This window comes from Meles meles, chromosome 2 (assembly GCF_922984935.1).
Source record: "Meles meles chromosome 2, mMelMel3.1 paternal haplotype, whole genome shotgun sequence".
Classification (NCBI taxonomy): Eukaryota; Metazoa; Chordata; class Mammalia; order Carnivora; family Mustelidae; genus Meles; species Meles meles.
In genome coordinates, this window is record NC_060067.1 from 126,640,841 (window position 1) to 126,657,949 (window position 17,109).

The window sequence follows — 17,109 nt, forward strand, 5'->3', positions numbered from 1 at the left end:
TTTCTTTGGTGTTGTCTCTGTTGGTATACGTATAGACAGCCTTTTCTCTTGGAAGGTTACATTATTGTACTGAAATATATTTTGTTTTTATTTGACAGAGAGAGAGACAGTGAGAGAGGGAACACAAGCAGAGGGCAGTGTGAGATGGAGAAGCAGGCTCCCTGCTGAGCAGGGAGCCCGATGTGGGGCTTGATCCCAGGACCCTGGGATCATGACCTGAACCGAAGGCAGATACTTAATGATTGAGCCACCCAGGTGCCCCTACATTTTGCTTTTAGCAATAAATATGACAGTATGGTTGTTTGGTCTTATATTTTCTGAGCATAGCTTGTGTAACAGAAAAAAAAAATTATTTTCTCCTTAGAATCAAGGAATTGGCAGGTCCCTCTAAAAGTTATCTGGACTGAATTTTGTATATTAAAGTTATATTCCGTTGGCAGTTAGATTGTTGGAAAAGTGTGAGAAGTTTGTTGGTCTTTGTTTTGCTTTGTCTAACAAATGAACCTCTTGGTTTTATAATCTGAAGCACATGCATATTAAGTAGAGAAAACGAATTGCAGTAAATCCTGGCAATAATCCGGATGTTTCAATAATGTCACATTGTTAATTCTGAATTTATTTGTAACACTGTTGCATAAGGGTCTTATTTTTAAATTGTTTTGGTCTTGTTGGCCTCTGCTTCTCTGATGATTAAATTAACTGAATCGATTAGATTTTGTTTAATTAGATTTTATACTTCGATGCATGTCCAAGCTGTTGAAAGCATTTGGCACCCTCTTCATCATGGGCAATCCATACAGATTTAGTTAGTTGTTCATATATACTCTGTTTATTTCCTTCTTGGAATTTTTATTGCAATAGACAGTAAACAATTTATATACTTCAAGGGAGCACAGAGGATCACTCCTTGCTTTTAAAGGTAGGATATATCCATCCCAATAATATTTTTGGTGACTGCCAAAATGATTGCTTCAGCATTTATGTCCCTTTTTCACTGTAGGGTAAACTGGCCCTTTGGACTAAATGGGGATATTTAATATTCCAGGGATTTAACCCACAGTTTTTGATGAATGCCAATGCTGTTTGAAAAGGAATTGCTGTTTTGGGGTAGATAAAATGAAAATCCTGGCATTACAACCTAATTGAGCAATCTGGGGAGACGCGTCACTAGAGATCAAATGTATCCTCCTGGAGCAAAAGAAAACGCAGTGATGGCAAGCGGTGTAGAATATTGTGGAAACACAGCAGGAGCATCCAGCCTAGTCTCCGCATATCAAGACAGTGGCCTCTTTAACAGAGAATCGAAAGACTCCTAGTAGTGATACTTAGCCTTGGGGGAAAACGTTCTGGCCAGAGGAGATAGCACGCAGGAAATCCCAAAGGTGAAAAAGAGGTTGGTGGTTTGGGAGCAACTAAAAGAAGCTCCCTTGAGCTGCAGCAGAGAGAAGGGGTTAGCTGGGGGAGAGGGGTTTGGAAACAGATGCCAGGAGAGGCCTAACCTGGGATAAGATTAGCAGGACTAAGCAGAATGGGCGGATCATGGACCTTTAGGGGACAGAATTTCCAGGGCTTAATGATTAACTGGATTTGAGCAATAAGGGAGAGAGGAACATGAAGGATTGTTCTGGCTTGGACCCTGGATGGATGGTGGTGCCACTTACAGAGGAGGACTGTGGGGCAAGAAGCAGGTTCAGGGGAGTCTGTGGGACTTTTCAAGACAACTGTGCTGTCGCAGAGAGGACTGAGGAGGCAGCCATCTCTGCTCATTTCATATCAATATGCAGGAGATTTACAAAGGAGGATCCTTTAAAATAGGCCTACAGGGATCTGCTGGATAGGCAAGAAAAACCAGGACAGAACACTTAAAAATTCAAGAAAAGAAAGTATTTCCGAAAGGATTGAGTGGTCATGGTGTCATATGTTACAAGGGGGTCAAATAATATAAAAACCGAAAAAATTCCCATTGGAGTTTGCAGTGAGGATGCTGTTGGTGACCTTGACACAAATACTTAATGTCAAGCAGCAGGGGGAATCCAGATGGGGCCAGTTGAGGAATGACTATGAAAGAAGTGGGAGATAGTGAGCGTAGACAGCTCTTTTAAGAAGAATGTTGAGTGAAAGGAAGGCTAAGATAAAGCAGTTGCTAGGGGAAGATGGGAGAGTGGGGGACAGTTTCATTTTAGTATTTAGTATGGGATAGACTTGACTGTGTTAAACACCAGTGATGTGGAACGATTTGTGGAGAGAGAAAGGCTGAAGGTATTGAGGGGGAATGCTGTCCACAGAGACTTCTAGGAAGAAGGAACAAGATGGGGATGGGGGTGGGGGCAGAAGAATGAGATCCTTGTCAGGAATGCTCTCAATTCGAATGACAGAAACCTGGCCACTAGTAGTGCCTCACTCAAGCAGAGGTTTCTTTTTTTCTCACGTGACAAATTTAAGGTAAGCAATGCTGGCGTGGCCTCTGTATCAATGATGTCAGCACTCAGGGGTTGACATCACCGCAGCTGTCTTGGCCTTTTCCCCTCATGCCCTGATCAAGGCAGGAAAAGGAGGAAGAAGTGGTGAGGGCTACACTTGTTCCTTTAATCAGGAAATGTTGCCTGAAGTTGCCAGGGGGGCTTCTGCTTCCCTCCGATTGGCCAGGACTGTGTGGGATGCTGAGAAAGCTTTCTGATCCTCATGGTGGGAGAAGGCAAGGGGCATGGGACTTGGGAATGGCAGTTAGACCAGCCAAACAGCAGCATCTACCACACAGCAGGTGCACATTTTCTAGTTTGGCACCACACAGGTGAGCGATTTCCCAACTGAGATTTCTGTTTTCTTTTGAAGTTGGAAATAAGCTCGTCTGCTAAGAGAGTAATGGAACATGTGAGGGTAGTGAATGTCGGAAATGCCCTTTTGGCAGAACCGGAGAAACTGGGGACTAATAAAAGACAGTGATTGATTTCTTCTGAGCAACACCCGAGGTTCAATGGAAATTTGAGATCATGGATTCAGAGGCCACAACACTAGAGGAAGGTGAGGCTGCACAAAGGCTACTCGGTATGTGTCCACAGGTCAGTGGAAATGCTATGTGTCACTGTATGGTATACTCGATGCATATAAAATGATCAGACCATTTAATCACTTTTATCTTGAGCTGTTTCTATAAAATTCATATTGTTTTCTTTTGGAAAAAAAATTTTTATTCATTCTGTATAAATCATTACCTGCATGTTTTAGGTATGTCTCCTATAGAGTACATTGTAATGTTGTAGGAGACTGATCATTCTGAAAATCTTCCAATCTGTATGGAAACTGAAGTAGTAAAATGAACACCCTCATGGCATTCGTGGACATTCAGTAATTAACATCTTCCCACATTTTCTGTCTCCTTTCTCAATCTCCCTCTTTCTCTCTCTCCACAAACACACACACTTTTTTTTTTTTTTTTTTTAAATCTCAAACCCCTTGAAATGTTAAGCTGTAAGACTCTGCAGCGCTAAATACTTCAGCCCGCATCTCCTGGTCATTGGGACATCCTGGTCCATAACCAGGATTTGTTGCCCCTTAGAGAATCAACGTTAATCTCATCAACGAGGCTTCAGTATGCAGTTGTTTCCCACCTGTCCCCAAAGTACCTTTCAACCCAAAGAGTCTGAAGGAGAGTATATGAAAACTATATATATTTTAAGTTAATTTAGCAAATTTTGAAGTGCCCTTTAACCGTTGGCTTCATGTTGAAATTTTGTTGCCTTTGGTCAGAACTTTTCCAGTCTCTTTAGGTTTTCATTTTGGATGCACATGACAACATATAGTATCTTTTTTTTTTAAATTAAAAAAATTTTTTCATTAACTTAGTGTATTATTTGTTTCAGGGGTACAGGTCTGTGATTCGTCAATCTTGCACAATTCACAGCTCTCACCATAGTACATAAACTCCCCAATGTCCATCACCCAGCCACCCCATCCCTACCACCCCCTCCCTTCCAGCAACCCTCCGTTTGTTTTCTGAGATTAAGAGTCTCTTATGGTTTGTCTCCCTCTCTGCCTTCATCTTGTTTCATTTTTCCCTCGCTTCCCCTATGATCCTCTGTCTTGTTTCTCAAATTCTCAAATTCCTCATATCCATGAGACTATATGATAATTGCCTTTCTATGACTGGTTTCTTTTGCTTAGCATAATACCCTCTAGTTCTATCCACATTGTTGCAAATGGTAAGATTTTGGGAGTTTTGATGGCTGCATAGCATTCCATTGTGTGTGTGTGTGTATATATATATACATACATATATGTATATGTATACATAGAAGATGTGGTGTGTGTGTGTGTGTATATATATACATACATATATGTATATGTATACATATATGTATGTATATATATACACACACACACACACCACATCTTCTTCATCCATTCATCTGTTGATGGTCATCTAGGCTCTTTCCACAGTTTGGCTATTGTAGACATCACTGCTATAAACATTTGGGTGCATGTGCCACTTCAGATCTCTACATTTGTATCTTTAGGGTAAATAAATACTAAAATAAGGTAAAGTAGTACGATTGCTGGGTCGTAGGGTAGCTCTATTTTCAACTTTTGAGGAACCTCCATACTGTTTTCCAGAGTGTCTTCACCAGTCTTCATTCCCATCAACAATGTAGGAGGTTTCCCCTTTCTTGCATCCTCTCCAACATCTCTTGTTTCCTGACTTGTTAATTTTAGCCATTCTGACTGGTGTGAGGTGGTATCTCACTTTGGTTTTCATTTGTATTTCCCTAATGCCAAGTGATGTTGAGCACTTTTTCATGTGTCGGCCATTTGGATGTCTTCTTTGCAGAAATGTCTGTTCATGTCTTCTGCCCATTTCTTGATTGGATTGTTTATTCTTTGGGTATTGAGTTTGATAAGTTCTTTATAGATTTTCAGATACTAACCGTTTATCTGATAGATCATTTACAAATATCTTCTCCCATTCTGTCGGTTGTCTTTTGGTTTTGTTGACTGTTTCCTTTCCTGCACCAAAGCTTTTGATCTTGATAAAGCCCAATAGTTCATTTTTGCCCTTGGTTTCCTTGCCATATAGTATCTTATATGTGTGTATACATCTAAAACTTACATTTGTATTGGCTTTTGTTTTCCTGGTATACTTAAACAGTGCCCTCTTCCTTCCTAGTTTAATGGCCAACCTTTCCATCCTTCACTTGTGACTCTAGATAGGTATTGTGTGATAGAAGTATCTGCATTATTTCAACTACTAATTAAAGCCTGTATTTGAATATATATTACAAACTATTCCTTTCATTGTTCCAGTGGTAAATGTGACTTAATACTTGCCCCGGTGGATAAAGTAGCTCTTATGAGTGTATTAGAACTGTTAATTAACAAAATATAACTCAGTGACTGCGAGGAAGGTATTTCATGTAGAAATTCAATTTACCTTTTGTAAAATTGGAAATACTAGTGATTAATGTCCTCTAGATGAAGAACGCTCTAGGAAACACTGGGTGTGCCTAAATGTAATGCAAACATAACTCCTTATCAAGGAGTTGGACTTCTAAAACAACATGGAAACAGACATGTAAATAAAAGAATTGATATTGAAAGGGAACACATACTTGGAGGCTGTTTGCCAAATGCAAGAATACATTAAGGATATTTAAACAGGAACAAGGTTCTTGGTTTATACAGTGTCTTTTTAGTTTTCATACTGATCTAATCTATTAATAAAAATAGGGTGATTGAGACTTAAGTAATTGTCTGGGCATTTTCACCATCATGTAAATGTATACGTTATGGTGTTTGTTCCTGCTAGAATGCGTTGTCTCTATAGGGTACTGGGTGGGCACCAGGCCTTTGGGCCCAGGCAGCTCCTCATTAGAAATGAAACTTCTTTGGTCACACCCACCCTTGGCAGCGTCAGCCCCAGGAGCCCTAGATGCACAATTTCCCCTGATCTGGGCCCCAGTTCCAAGCACTTGACCTTCAGGGCTCCCACTGTACCAGTGAGTTTCCAGTGTTTGAATTGCTTGTAATTTAAAAAACCACAGACATAAAAGTACACTGAAGCAGGTGTGCCTCCTCATCTTTTGTTCAGGACCTTTTTGTGATGAATGTATTAATATTAACTCTGGTTGAGACTAAATTGTCTGCCAGCTGTGCCCACACCCGAGCAGCCAAACCCCGACTGGCTTTATTTTAATTCAGACCACCACCCCGTGGCCCCAACACGTCTGACCGTTTCTCTGGCCTGTTCACTCACCTGCAGGACTGGATCATTATTTCTCCCCTTCTCTCCATACCCCTCTTCACTCACTCTCAGTCAGTGGTTCCATTTGGTATTTCACTGAGGAAATGGAGACGACAAGAGCATTTCCACATTCTTCTGCCATCATTTCTTCAAACTTGATTCTATCAAGACCCATATAACTAATTGTTTTAACTTAAGCATGAAGGATTCAGGCTCCCTCTGAGGACAGCCCTTGCACCTGGGCACTGGATTCCATCCCTCTCACTGTCATCTCTCACTGTTCAAGGACAATAAGCTGGGAATTGTCACTTTCTCTTGCATTATCAATTCTCCCTATCTCCTGGATCTCGTCCACAGCCCGTAAATGCATGTAATATCTCCCATCATAAACACAACAATAACAGTAACAAAAATCCTCCCTTGACCCCTTTCTTTGCTTACAAGTCCAAAGTTTAAAAAAATTCATGTTATGGCAAAACTGTTTCAGCCCAGTTGTTGAACATCACCTTCTCTCATTCACGTCTGAGGTCCCAGTAGTCAGGCTTTTGTTCCCACCCCTGAACAGGAACTGCTCTTCTCATGGTCCTGAGTCCTCATCTCTCATCTTACTCAACCATCTGCTGCACTTTTTTTTTTTTTTCATTTACTTATTTGAGAGAGAGAAAGAGATAGCGAGAGGGAGTACAAGCAAAGCCGGGAGAGGGGCAGAGGGAGAAGCAGGCTTCCCACTGAGCAGGGAGTGGATGCAGGACTCCATCCCAGGACCCTGGGGTCATGACCTGAGCCAAAGGCAGATGCTTATTGGACTGAGCCTCCCAGGCGCCCCCAGCAGCACTTCTTATAGTTGATCACTGGGTCCTTCTTCCACTCGGTTTTCTTTTCCCCATTTTCTTTGTTGGTTCTCCTTTTCTTCCTGCTGCTTCATGTTGGAGAGTCCCGGGTTATCCTCCTTGGTCCCCCACTTCTCTGGCTGTACTTGCCCACACAGAGAGATTCTTAACCTGGAGTCCATAGACCTGGTGTCAGTGACCTTGAAAGGGAAACATTTCTTCTCTATTTTCACTAACCTCTAAATGAAACTTTGCATTTCCTGCAATTATGAACAATAATATTCGCTGTATCTATGACTTTATCTCTAGTAAAAAATTAGATATTTTCATCTCATTACAGTTGTTACAGATGTCTTGAAATATTTATGCACATGACTCCTTTAAAGTACTGTAGTTATTATGCTTACTGGTAGTGCTTATTGGGTAGTATATTAATAAAAATATGTTGCCATAGTATAACTTTCAAAATATTTTGATTCTATGTTTCATTATAATTGGTTTCCTTTATACCAATTATATATACCAAAATATTTCAAAGGTACTTTATTTTATGCATTTAAAATATCGCTCAGGGAAGGAGCCTCAAGTTTTAACAGACTTTCAAAGGGGTTTATGCCACAAAAACTTTTAAAAGCCCATACTGGAAATGATCTTTTATCTCACAATTTTAAATATTGTTGAAAGTTGTATTTCCAGCCACAACCTCCTTTTTCAGCTACTGAACTCATATATTCAACTGCCTACTCAACATTTCCAGCTCTTGATTTTGGCTCAGGTCATGATCTCAGGGTTGTGAGATCGAGCCCAGCAAGGGGCGATAGGCATGGAGACTACTTTAGATTCCCTCTCACCGCCCCCCACCACTACCCGGTGCATGTGCCATGCTCGTGTACTCTCTCTCTCTCTCCAAAACAAACAAAACAGGCTCCCGAATATCACCCACTCCCCAGACTTGTGCCTCTTTCAGGCTTCTCCCCTCAGTTGGGCAACTCCATTTTCCTAGTTGCTCATGCCAGAAACCATGGAGTCAGCCCCGACTCCTATTTTCCATCAGCCACATCTGATCTAGAGCCAACTGCTTTGACTCTATCTTCTAAGTGTATATAGGATCTAACCATTTCTCATTCCACACCATCCATCCTTCAGCTTCTCTTGCCTGGATTTTTACAATAGTGCCCTAACAGCACTCACTGCTTCCTCCACTGCCTACCACAGCCCCCAGCACAGATGTGTGCACACACAGACACACACATATACTCACCTGTTCACAGTGATCAAAACAGCTGCTGGAGTAATTCTGTCAAACCTACTTTAATCAGGTCATGCTGCTTTTCTCCTTGGAACTTTCCAAAGACTCCCCTACTCAAAGTAAAAGCCAAAGTCTTTACAGTGGCCCATGAGGCACCGATGATCTGTCCCACCTGTCCCCTGCCTATCTCTGTGACCTATGTCCCACCACACACCTCTTATTCCACTCCAGCCTCTCCACACCAAGCATGCTTCTACTTCACGGACTTTGTCCTTGCTGTTCCCTCTACCTGGATGGAGTGCTCTTTATCTGAATGGCTTTTTCCAGGATACATGAACTGGCAGTCACTTCCACCACCCTCCTCATCACCTTTTTCATGTTTTACACCCCTCACCTCATAGCACTATTCTATCTACACTATTACTACTATTACAGGCTGTTGTTACTATTCAGACCAACGTGGCAGCACCAAGAGTGGTACTGGCTCCTAGTAGATGCTCAGTACATTTAAGCACAAGAAATGGATGAATGAACTAGGTAAAATTGGCAGCAAAAACATGAATTGGGAGACTGTATCACTCAGAAGAGCTAAACTTCACCTTCAGGGAACTCAGTGGATACCTTCAAATACTTTTCTTCATTTGTCACAATGTATAAGTCTAAGCACTTAGTCTTCATTATGTTGGCTAACTCTTGTAATAAAGTAGTTCCATACAATTCATTATCCTGATGCACATAAGCAAAAAAAAAAAAAAAAAAAAATTAAGGTTAGAGTAAAAAGTCTGGAAAAATTCCAGAAATAGATATTTGCCAAAAATAAATATTATTTTGGGGTTAAACAATAAACAGAGAGAATAAGCCTTAGAAATAAATTATCTATTTTTAAAGTCCGACAGTTTAGCAAAATTTGGAATGATCTTTACAATGTGGTTTCTGGAATGAGAAATGAAAAAGCAACTCTGCCATCTTATTTTAAGTGTAGAAGAAGAGTTGAATTTGCGTTATATATATATTGAATATCAGTCTTAGATATAAGTGTTTCTTAATTATCAGTGCCAAACTTGTATAGACCATACTCATTGTCTGTTTTGGGTTGTTGATAATACTTTAAATATTAATTTGACACTGTTACTTTTCTTCATTTCTATATATTTTATTTGTGAACAATCATAAAATCCCATGTGACCTAGATAACAGGGATATGAAATAGGGACTTGCTTTGGAGGTTTAAACAGAGTTCAATAACTATAAAGTATTTCACTAATAGGAAAAGAATAAGACAAACCCTCTATTGACCTTTGTTTCACATTAAAATGACCGTAGTTTGACACCAAAATGACAGCTGGTTAAAACAGCTTGAGATTTCAAAGTGCTAGAGGATATATAAATATTATGACTGATCCCGTAAGTATATTGGAAAACACTTTAAGAAAGGTCTTTGGCTTAATCATTTGCTACATTCTCTCCTGTTGGTCAGAGAGAAATACCACCACCCCATCCCCCAAAATTTTATCTTCTGGATTTAAAAGACATAGAAAAATTAAAACTATGTAGTTGAACCCAACAGAACCAAGATTGGTGGTTAATACTGCAAATGTAAATTACTACTCTGTGCACAAACCTAAGTCTCGTGTTCTTCTAGTTTGATACTGCTCCCAATGAACCTTATGTGATGAGATGCCGGTAGTAGTAGTATGTAGAAAACTCATCACCAAGTCTTAGTTTTGCCACTTCCTTTTCTACAACAGAACATGTTAGGGCAGGGAGAACTTGCAAGGATGAGAAGATGTCCCAGATAGACCATTCCTACACAGGGGTCTCACAGAATTGCAAAAGACGGATCTGCTGTCAATCCTCCACTCAAAATTGTCTCAACCTTTTTTACAAAATCTCATCTGAACTACTGTTTATCCTAAACCTTATATCATAACAACTTGGATCCTTCTGTGCAGTTTTCCATGAGTGAGGAAAACTTGAGATGACAGAGAGGAAAGACTAGGAAGCAAGAGTGATAAACAAAAGTCAGAAAGATATAATTTGTTAGTGGACAGAATAGATTAAGATTATCAGCAGTGCAGAGTTCAGGCAGAAGCTTTCCCATGAGGCTCATAACGTTTCTGAAAGGCATTAGCATTAATTAGTGAAGAAATAATTCAGGAAAGTGGAGGCTGACTCAGGCCATGTAATCGGGGTTGGGGGTGCAGGTCTGAGGCTCAGAGAAAGCTGTGCAGATCTCCCCCATGCAGGTGGGGGAAAGAAGAGGTAGAAGGTGCAGTTGCCATAGGTTGAGATGAATAATTCCATTTCTGTGTTGTTTTTTAATTTTTAAAAAGATAAGGCATGTGCACATCAAACAGTATAACAAGAGAATTGAATGAAAATTAAGTCAGTTTCCTATCTCAACTCCCAGACCCCAGTTCCCCTCCAGAAGGTCAATGCTTTCTTGTAAATTCTTGTATGCTCTATGCACAGACAAACATTTATATATAATTACTTTTAGAAAAAAATGCCAACACTGGTGTAACTCACAGTGCCCCCATTTTTCACTCAAGTCATATTATTCTATTTTAGTATATGTGCTGCCGAAGCGAACACAAGTCATGTTATTCTAAACCTTGCTTTTTTTAACCTGATAGATTATATATATCTATATATATATAATCTATATATAGATTATATTCCTCCTAATTTCCTCCATTCCTTGTAACAGCCACATTATATTCTGTCCTATGGATGTGACAGTCTCCTGTGATGGACATTTAAGTTGTTTCCAGTCCTTTGGTCCATAAACAGGGCTTCAGCTACAGCCTCACACATTTGAGGTCATCCCTTTTTATATTTCTGCTCCAAGATATTAGAATGGGGCTGAAAAGATGAGAAAATAAAGCTGTCTTAATTAGATTGAGATAATGAGGACAGGCTAATTTATTGTGACAGAGAGGAATAGCCATGAGTTGGTTTTGATAAGAGAATAAAAGTTAACTTAGATTTATAGGGCTTCATTGCCCCATAAACTGATTTGAGACAAATAGGAATATGCTTTTTGGTATTTTGGTGATACTCATCAGAGCACGTCAAGTTTAAAGTTAGAGTAACTTGTTAATGAAAGTGACTAAATGGCAAATGTAATGGTGACCCATGTGAGACCTGCTGTTAAGGGAAAACAAACTGTTATTGAGCAGATATTTTCCTTCAGCTTTAATCACTGATTTCAAAAACTATCAATAAAATGAAAAAAAAAACATTAATACATATACCCAATAAGCATATGGAAGTGGGAAACCTCATTACAGAACAAAGAAATGAAAATGAAAAGGACATCAGGAAAGATGCCCTTTCCTAATGAATGATTTCATTTCCTGAAAATGAAAAGGACATCTTTCCTGTGCAATCCAGAAAAAGCTTTTTAATTATTATACACAGTGATAGTAGTTTAAGTAATGAAGGTCCCTCTGTATGGGGGACTGTTACATTACAGTTTAAAATATACATATATATATATTTTTTTAAGATTTTATTTATTTATTTTACAGACAGATCTCAAGTAGGCAGAGAGGCAGGCAGAGAGAGAGAAGGAAGCAGGCTCCCCCCTGAGCAGAGAGCCCGATGCAGGGCTCCATCCCAGGACCCTGGGATCACGACCTGAGCCGAAGGCAGAGGCTTTAACCCACTGAGCCACCCAGGTGCCCCTAAAATATATATATATATATATATTTGGAATTTTTAAAAATATGAAGTTGATTTTATTACAAATTTCAGATACACACATTAAAAAATTGTTTTACTTGGACCCCTTACAAAAGTACTAATTTCACAAAATCTGGAATACTGGCAGTATAAAAGTCTTAAACTAACTTTAAAGCTAACAAATCAAAGGCACAGTATTAACACATTTAAAATAACTTGTGTTCACAGGACAACATTAAGAAGTGCTTTATAAATAAGGTGTTATTAACCTAGATGCAAAACTAGCTATGACACAACCAGGAATGAAGTCCTTGATTAGTTCCAATCTATCAATTTCCAAGACTATGATGCTATTTTCTGTAAGAAGAAAACATAATAGTCATAACTACTATAAAATCTAACACCAGATCTTAAGAATGAATGATTGATGAATAAAGTTTCTGCACTTGATTTAAAAGATACAGGAAACCACAGAAGGTATGGAGTTGATGACAAGTGTACCTGTAATGCAGCTTACACTATAGTAAATTATTTTTCATGGCTCTGTATTGGGTCATTCAAGTCTTTTACCTCAAATTAACTTTAAAGATTTGACAAGTGATAATATGCTATTTCATATATAAACTGCTAATATCCAGTATTTGTTAAAAGGAGGCAACTGTTATCTATCACAATCTAATACCCACTTTCCAATGGTGTCTGTAAATAGTAACAAATTCTGAACCATAGGTTATAGAAATTAGTCACAAGAGTGCAAAAAGTCCCTGGAGAGAAGTAGTCCACCTAACAATTACAAATATAAGGAAACACTTTACAAAGGTTCATTACTATGAAGATGATTTCCCCTTTGTTCAAACTTTGAACAAAGGAATAATTTTTCTTTACTGCAGGAAACAAACTGTAACAGTGCATTTTTAGGCATAAGTATTTATGTCTGGTTCCAGTATGGTCAGGATAATACATAAATACTTTAGAAACACAGAAGTTCACATTAGTGGAAAAATCCAAGTTTCTCATGTAACCATTCTTCAGTTAGGTCTTCGGTATTTCTTATTTCAGATACCTTGGTTAGTTCAGCTGTTTGGACGAGCTTATTCTTACTCCCAGCATACATCATCTGTTGTTCAGGCTTACACCCAACAGGACTGGAGAAAATAAAGCACAGAGGATATGAAACTCTTCCATCGTCGTGTTGGTATTTATAACAATACACAATGAAGCGAGGTTGTCGTTCAGGTAGTTCATCGTTAAGTTCATCTGGTGAAATGCCCTCAAGCTCTTCATCCAGTACCACCAGGCGCTTATCCTTATCAATCTTCATTATAATGGCAGCATTGTTCGTTTCTTTGCGAAAATGAAACTTTCTCAGCTTTTCCACTAAATCTTCGGCGATATGGGGGGCGCCTGGGTGGCTCAGTGGGTTAAGCTGCTGCCTTCGGCTTGGGTCATGATCTCCGGGTCCTGGGATCGAGTCCCACATCGGGCTATCTGCTCAGCAGGGAGCCTGCTTCCCTCTCTCTCTCTCTCTACCTGCCTCTCTGTCTACTTGTGATCTGTCAAATAAATAAATAAAATCTTTAAAAAAAAAAAATCTTCGGCGACATCACAAACCACCAAAGACTCACTCATTTTCCTTCCGGCAGTCAACGGCTCCTCTCCTTCCCTCGGGCCCCTTTGAGAATGGCACGGCGGCCGCCTCCCTTCCTGCCCCGTTGCCTGGCAGAGTCACTATTTTTAATTTTAAAATATATATAATATTATAAAAATAACTTTGAAATAAAATAACATTTTAAAGGATGCCAGCACATAAATATTCACATTATGATGTTTAAATTAAAGTCTATGCCTAGAATTATATGTATAACTAAATCTATGATACAAACTCATGTATGGCAGAGAGGGAAAACCAAAATGTTAACAGTAATTATCTCTTGAGTCGTGGGATTGTAGTTTTTGTTTATGCTTGTTTGCATTTTCCAAATGTGTTACAAGTCCGTTTCTTAAAAAAAAAATGCTTTGTTTTTTAAAACGATTGAAAAACATGGAAATGGAGATATGGTTTATTTTTAATAAGCGCGTTTCAAACACTGTATATTCCTTTTCCCAGAAGATGCCTCCTTGGCATTCTTAGCCCCACCTACGTTTATGGAAGTCCTTGAATCAAGTCTTAAGGAAGTCGCATTGTTAGAGTATTTGTGTTTCAGTCAAGCAGTGTCACATGGAGATTCAGTGTGAATGATCACCTAAAGCCTTGCCCCACTTTATGGAGTAAAGCCTCATACACGTAAGGACTGTCTTCTCCAGCCTAGACCTGCCCTCTGAGCCTCAGGCTTGTACATCCAAATGCCTCTGCCATTCTGCTTGCATTTCATGTTGAGGCTGCTCAACCCTGGCACCTGTTCCTTCTTCACATGAGTTCCTGGGCTTCCCCTAATCTCTCCTGTCACTTCTCAAATCCCTCCTTCCACATCATTGCAAAACCCAGAGGGTCACTCTGGACCCTTCTCTCTCTCCTTCTCCACAACCTGTGCGTGGCCAAATCCTGTCAGTTCGACCTGCACAGGTCGCTGTGCGTCTGCCCCGTCTCGCCATCTCTGTCACCGCACCCCTGCCACCCCTGTTATGGCTTAGGGCCACAGCTTCCTCTCGGCTCCCTGACCCAGCTCCTGCCTCCTTCAGGTCACTGTCCAAGTGCGAGATCAACGATCCATTCCCATCCCAAGACAAATGCCGACTTCAATGAGGTGCCATTTTCCATGTTGGCAAACTTCGAAAATGGTGAGGATACATTGTGTTAACCAGGAGTCTTGGATAATAGGCACTTGGACATTGCTGGTGGGAGTATAAATTAATTCACTCACCATGGGGAGAAATTTGGCAATATTTCTTGACATTAATATTATATAGAGCCTTTATGACCTCCCAGTTTATTTCTGGGAATTTATCTTTCCGGAGTCTTATATTTTGACTCTTTAATGATCACTCTTTAAAAGAAATGTTTCTTGCTCTTGAATAGGGAAACTATATCTATTATCAAGCTCAATAAGAGATATATAATTAAAAATCATCTTCTCTCACTCCTGCCCTAAAACCACCCAGTTCTCTGTCCCAGACCAAACACTATTACTTTTCTTTTTATTTACAAAAATAGTAATATACACGTTCTTCTGCATTTTTGCCTTATTTCCTGAACCACCCTGGGGCACTTTTCCTATCAGCTCATTTAGAGTTGACCAAAAGCTACATAGTATTCTATTGTATAGAGCTACCATTCTTTTAGTTCAGCTCTCCACTGATGGATGTTTAGGGTCCACACACACATGCATACACACACACATGTACACACACATATAAATGTATGTACATATATACGCCACAATGACTGTGCATAGACACATATCATTTTGCCCTTCTGTAAGACATGTAAACATGGAATGTTGATGTACTCTATTTTTTAAGATTTTATTTATTTATTTGACAGAGTGAGAGATCACAAGCAGGGGGAGCAGAGCACAAGCAGGAGGAACAGCAGAGGGAGAGGGAGAAGCTGACTCCCCGCTGAGCAGGAAGCCTGACTTGGGGCTCCATCCCAGGACCCTGGGATTATGACCTGAGTTGGAGGCAGACACTTAATGGGCTGAATCAACCAGGCACCCTTTTCATATAATGTGAGATAAGTGTGTCCTCTTCATATAATGTGAAATACATCTGAATATTGCAAGCTTGGATAAAAAAATACTGTTAAAAAATGAAGGCTTAGTTAACTTCAGAGTAACAATCTTTTGACTACTTCCCACAGAATTGTTTCTTGATTCCATCTTTAACTTTCACAATCATATCAAAAGTTGGAGATCCAGGTAACATTCAAAGGTGTACTTAATGTACAGATAGGATATGCTTATATGCCAAACTCTGATTGTTTTCTTAAAATACTTTCCTTGCTATATTTTTATAAGGCATGATTTTTATGCACTTTCTATAATTTGTGTTATTAGATCACATAACTCTTTTCTCATTCTTGTTTTTGATTGAATAATAAAATAAATCCACTAGATGGTGTATATGAACAGAGAGAAAGAAAAGTTAGTTCCTTTTTTCTGCTTTATAGCTCAAGTTCAAAGGTATCTGTTTAAGAAGACTAAAAAATGTTTTAAGTCTTATTTATTTATTTATTTATTTGACAGAGAGAGAGAAATGAGAGCAGGAACACAAGCAGGGGGAGTGGGAGAGGGAGAAGGAAGCTTCCTGATAAGCAGGGAGCCTAACGTGGGGCTCGATCCCAGGATCCTGGCATCACCGCCTGAGCTGAAGGAGGAAGCTAAACGCCTGAGCCACCCAGATGCCCTAACTAAAAATTTCTGATTATGTTTTGGTTTGGGGAGCAAGGGAAAGATGTCCCCATCAAAAACAAAATAAACAAACAAACAAACAAAAAAAGCAGAACCAAAAGAGGATTTTCTGCAATGTTAAGGTTTCTATTAGTTATTGAAATAGCTAATTCTACAAATTGAATATATAAATTAGAAGACCATATTAAATAAATACAATTTGATTCAATAAATGTGATGAAAATTATTTGCCTTCTTAACTCTCTTGACTTCCTTCAGTTGTAATAATAACTTGACTCTATTCCATAGAAATTTTTCATTGTCAGATCATTCTTCCATGTACTGACTTCTACTAATGAATTCTGGATATTGTTCTAACCTGGATGTTCTGAAACGCTAATAGCACCCTATATTAGAAAATTAACTCTTTGTTATAATGGACCACACTGGGCTTATAGTATGGTAATTTAGCAAACCCTTATATTGTAAGAAGAAAAAATTTTTAATTATTACTATTTTTATTTATTATTATAAATAAAATTATTATAAAAATATAATAAATAAGAATATTTATTATATTTTTTATTTATTATTACTCTTTAGCATGTGATCTGATGGCTTTGGTTGAAGGTCATCCATGAATGGACACATGAAAGTGTCCATTCGCTGACGATATGCTAGAGCCAGTCATTTATATAGTGTTCCCTCAGCACTGCAGGTCTAGGGCTCAGAGGCCTGCCCCCCACCCCTGCACATCTTGTTCATTAACTTTCCTGAGAT

At 39.1% G+C, this 17,109-nt stretch overlaps 1 protein-coding gene across 1 annotated transcript; it reads right to left on the reverse strand.

The window, feature by feature from the left end:
* Window positions 1–12,969: 12,969 nt before the first annotated feature.
* On the reverse strand, window positions 12,970–13,669 carry LOC123937261 (glia maturation factor beta-like). The gene is made up of 2 exons (XM_045997988.1): window positions 13,592–13,669; window positions 12,970–13,382 (listed from the first exon to the last, which is right to left on the reverse strand). Exons 1-2 carry the CDS (start codon window positions 13,628–13,630, stop codon window positions 12,993–12,995), a joined length of 429 nt encoding a protein of 142 aa, XP_045853944.1. The 5' UTR covers window positions 13,631–13,669; the 3' UTR covers window positions 12,970–12,992.
* Between the last annotated feature and the right edge of the window lie 3,440 nt (window positions 13,670–17,109).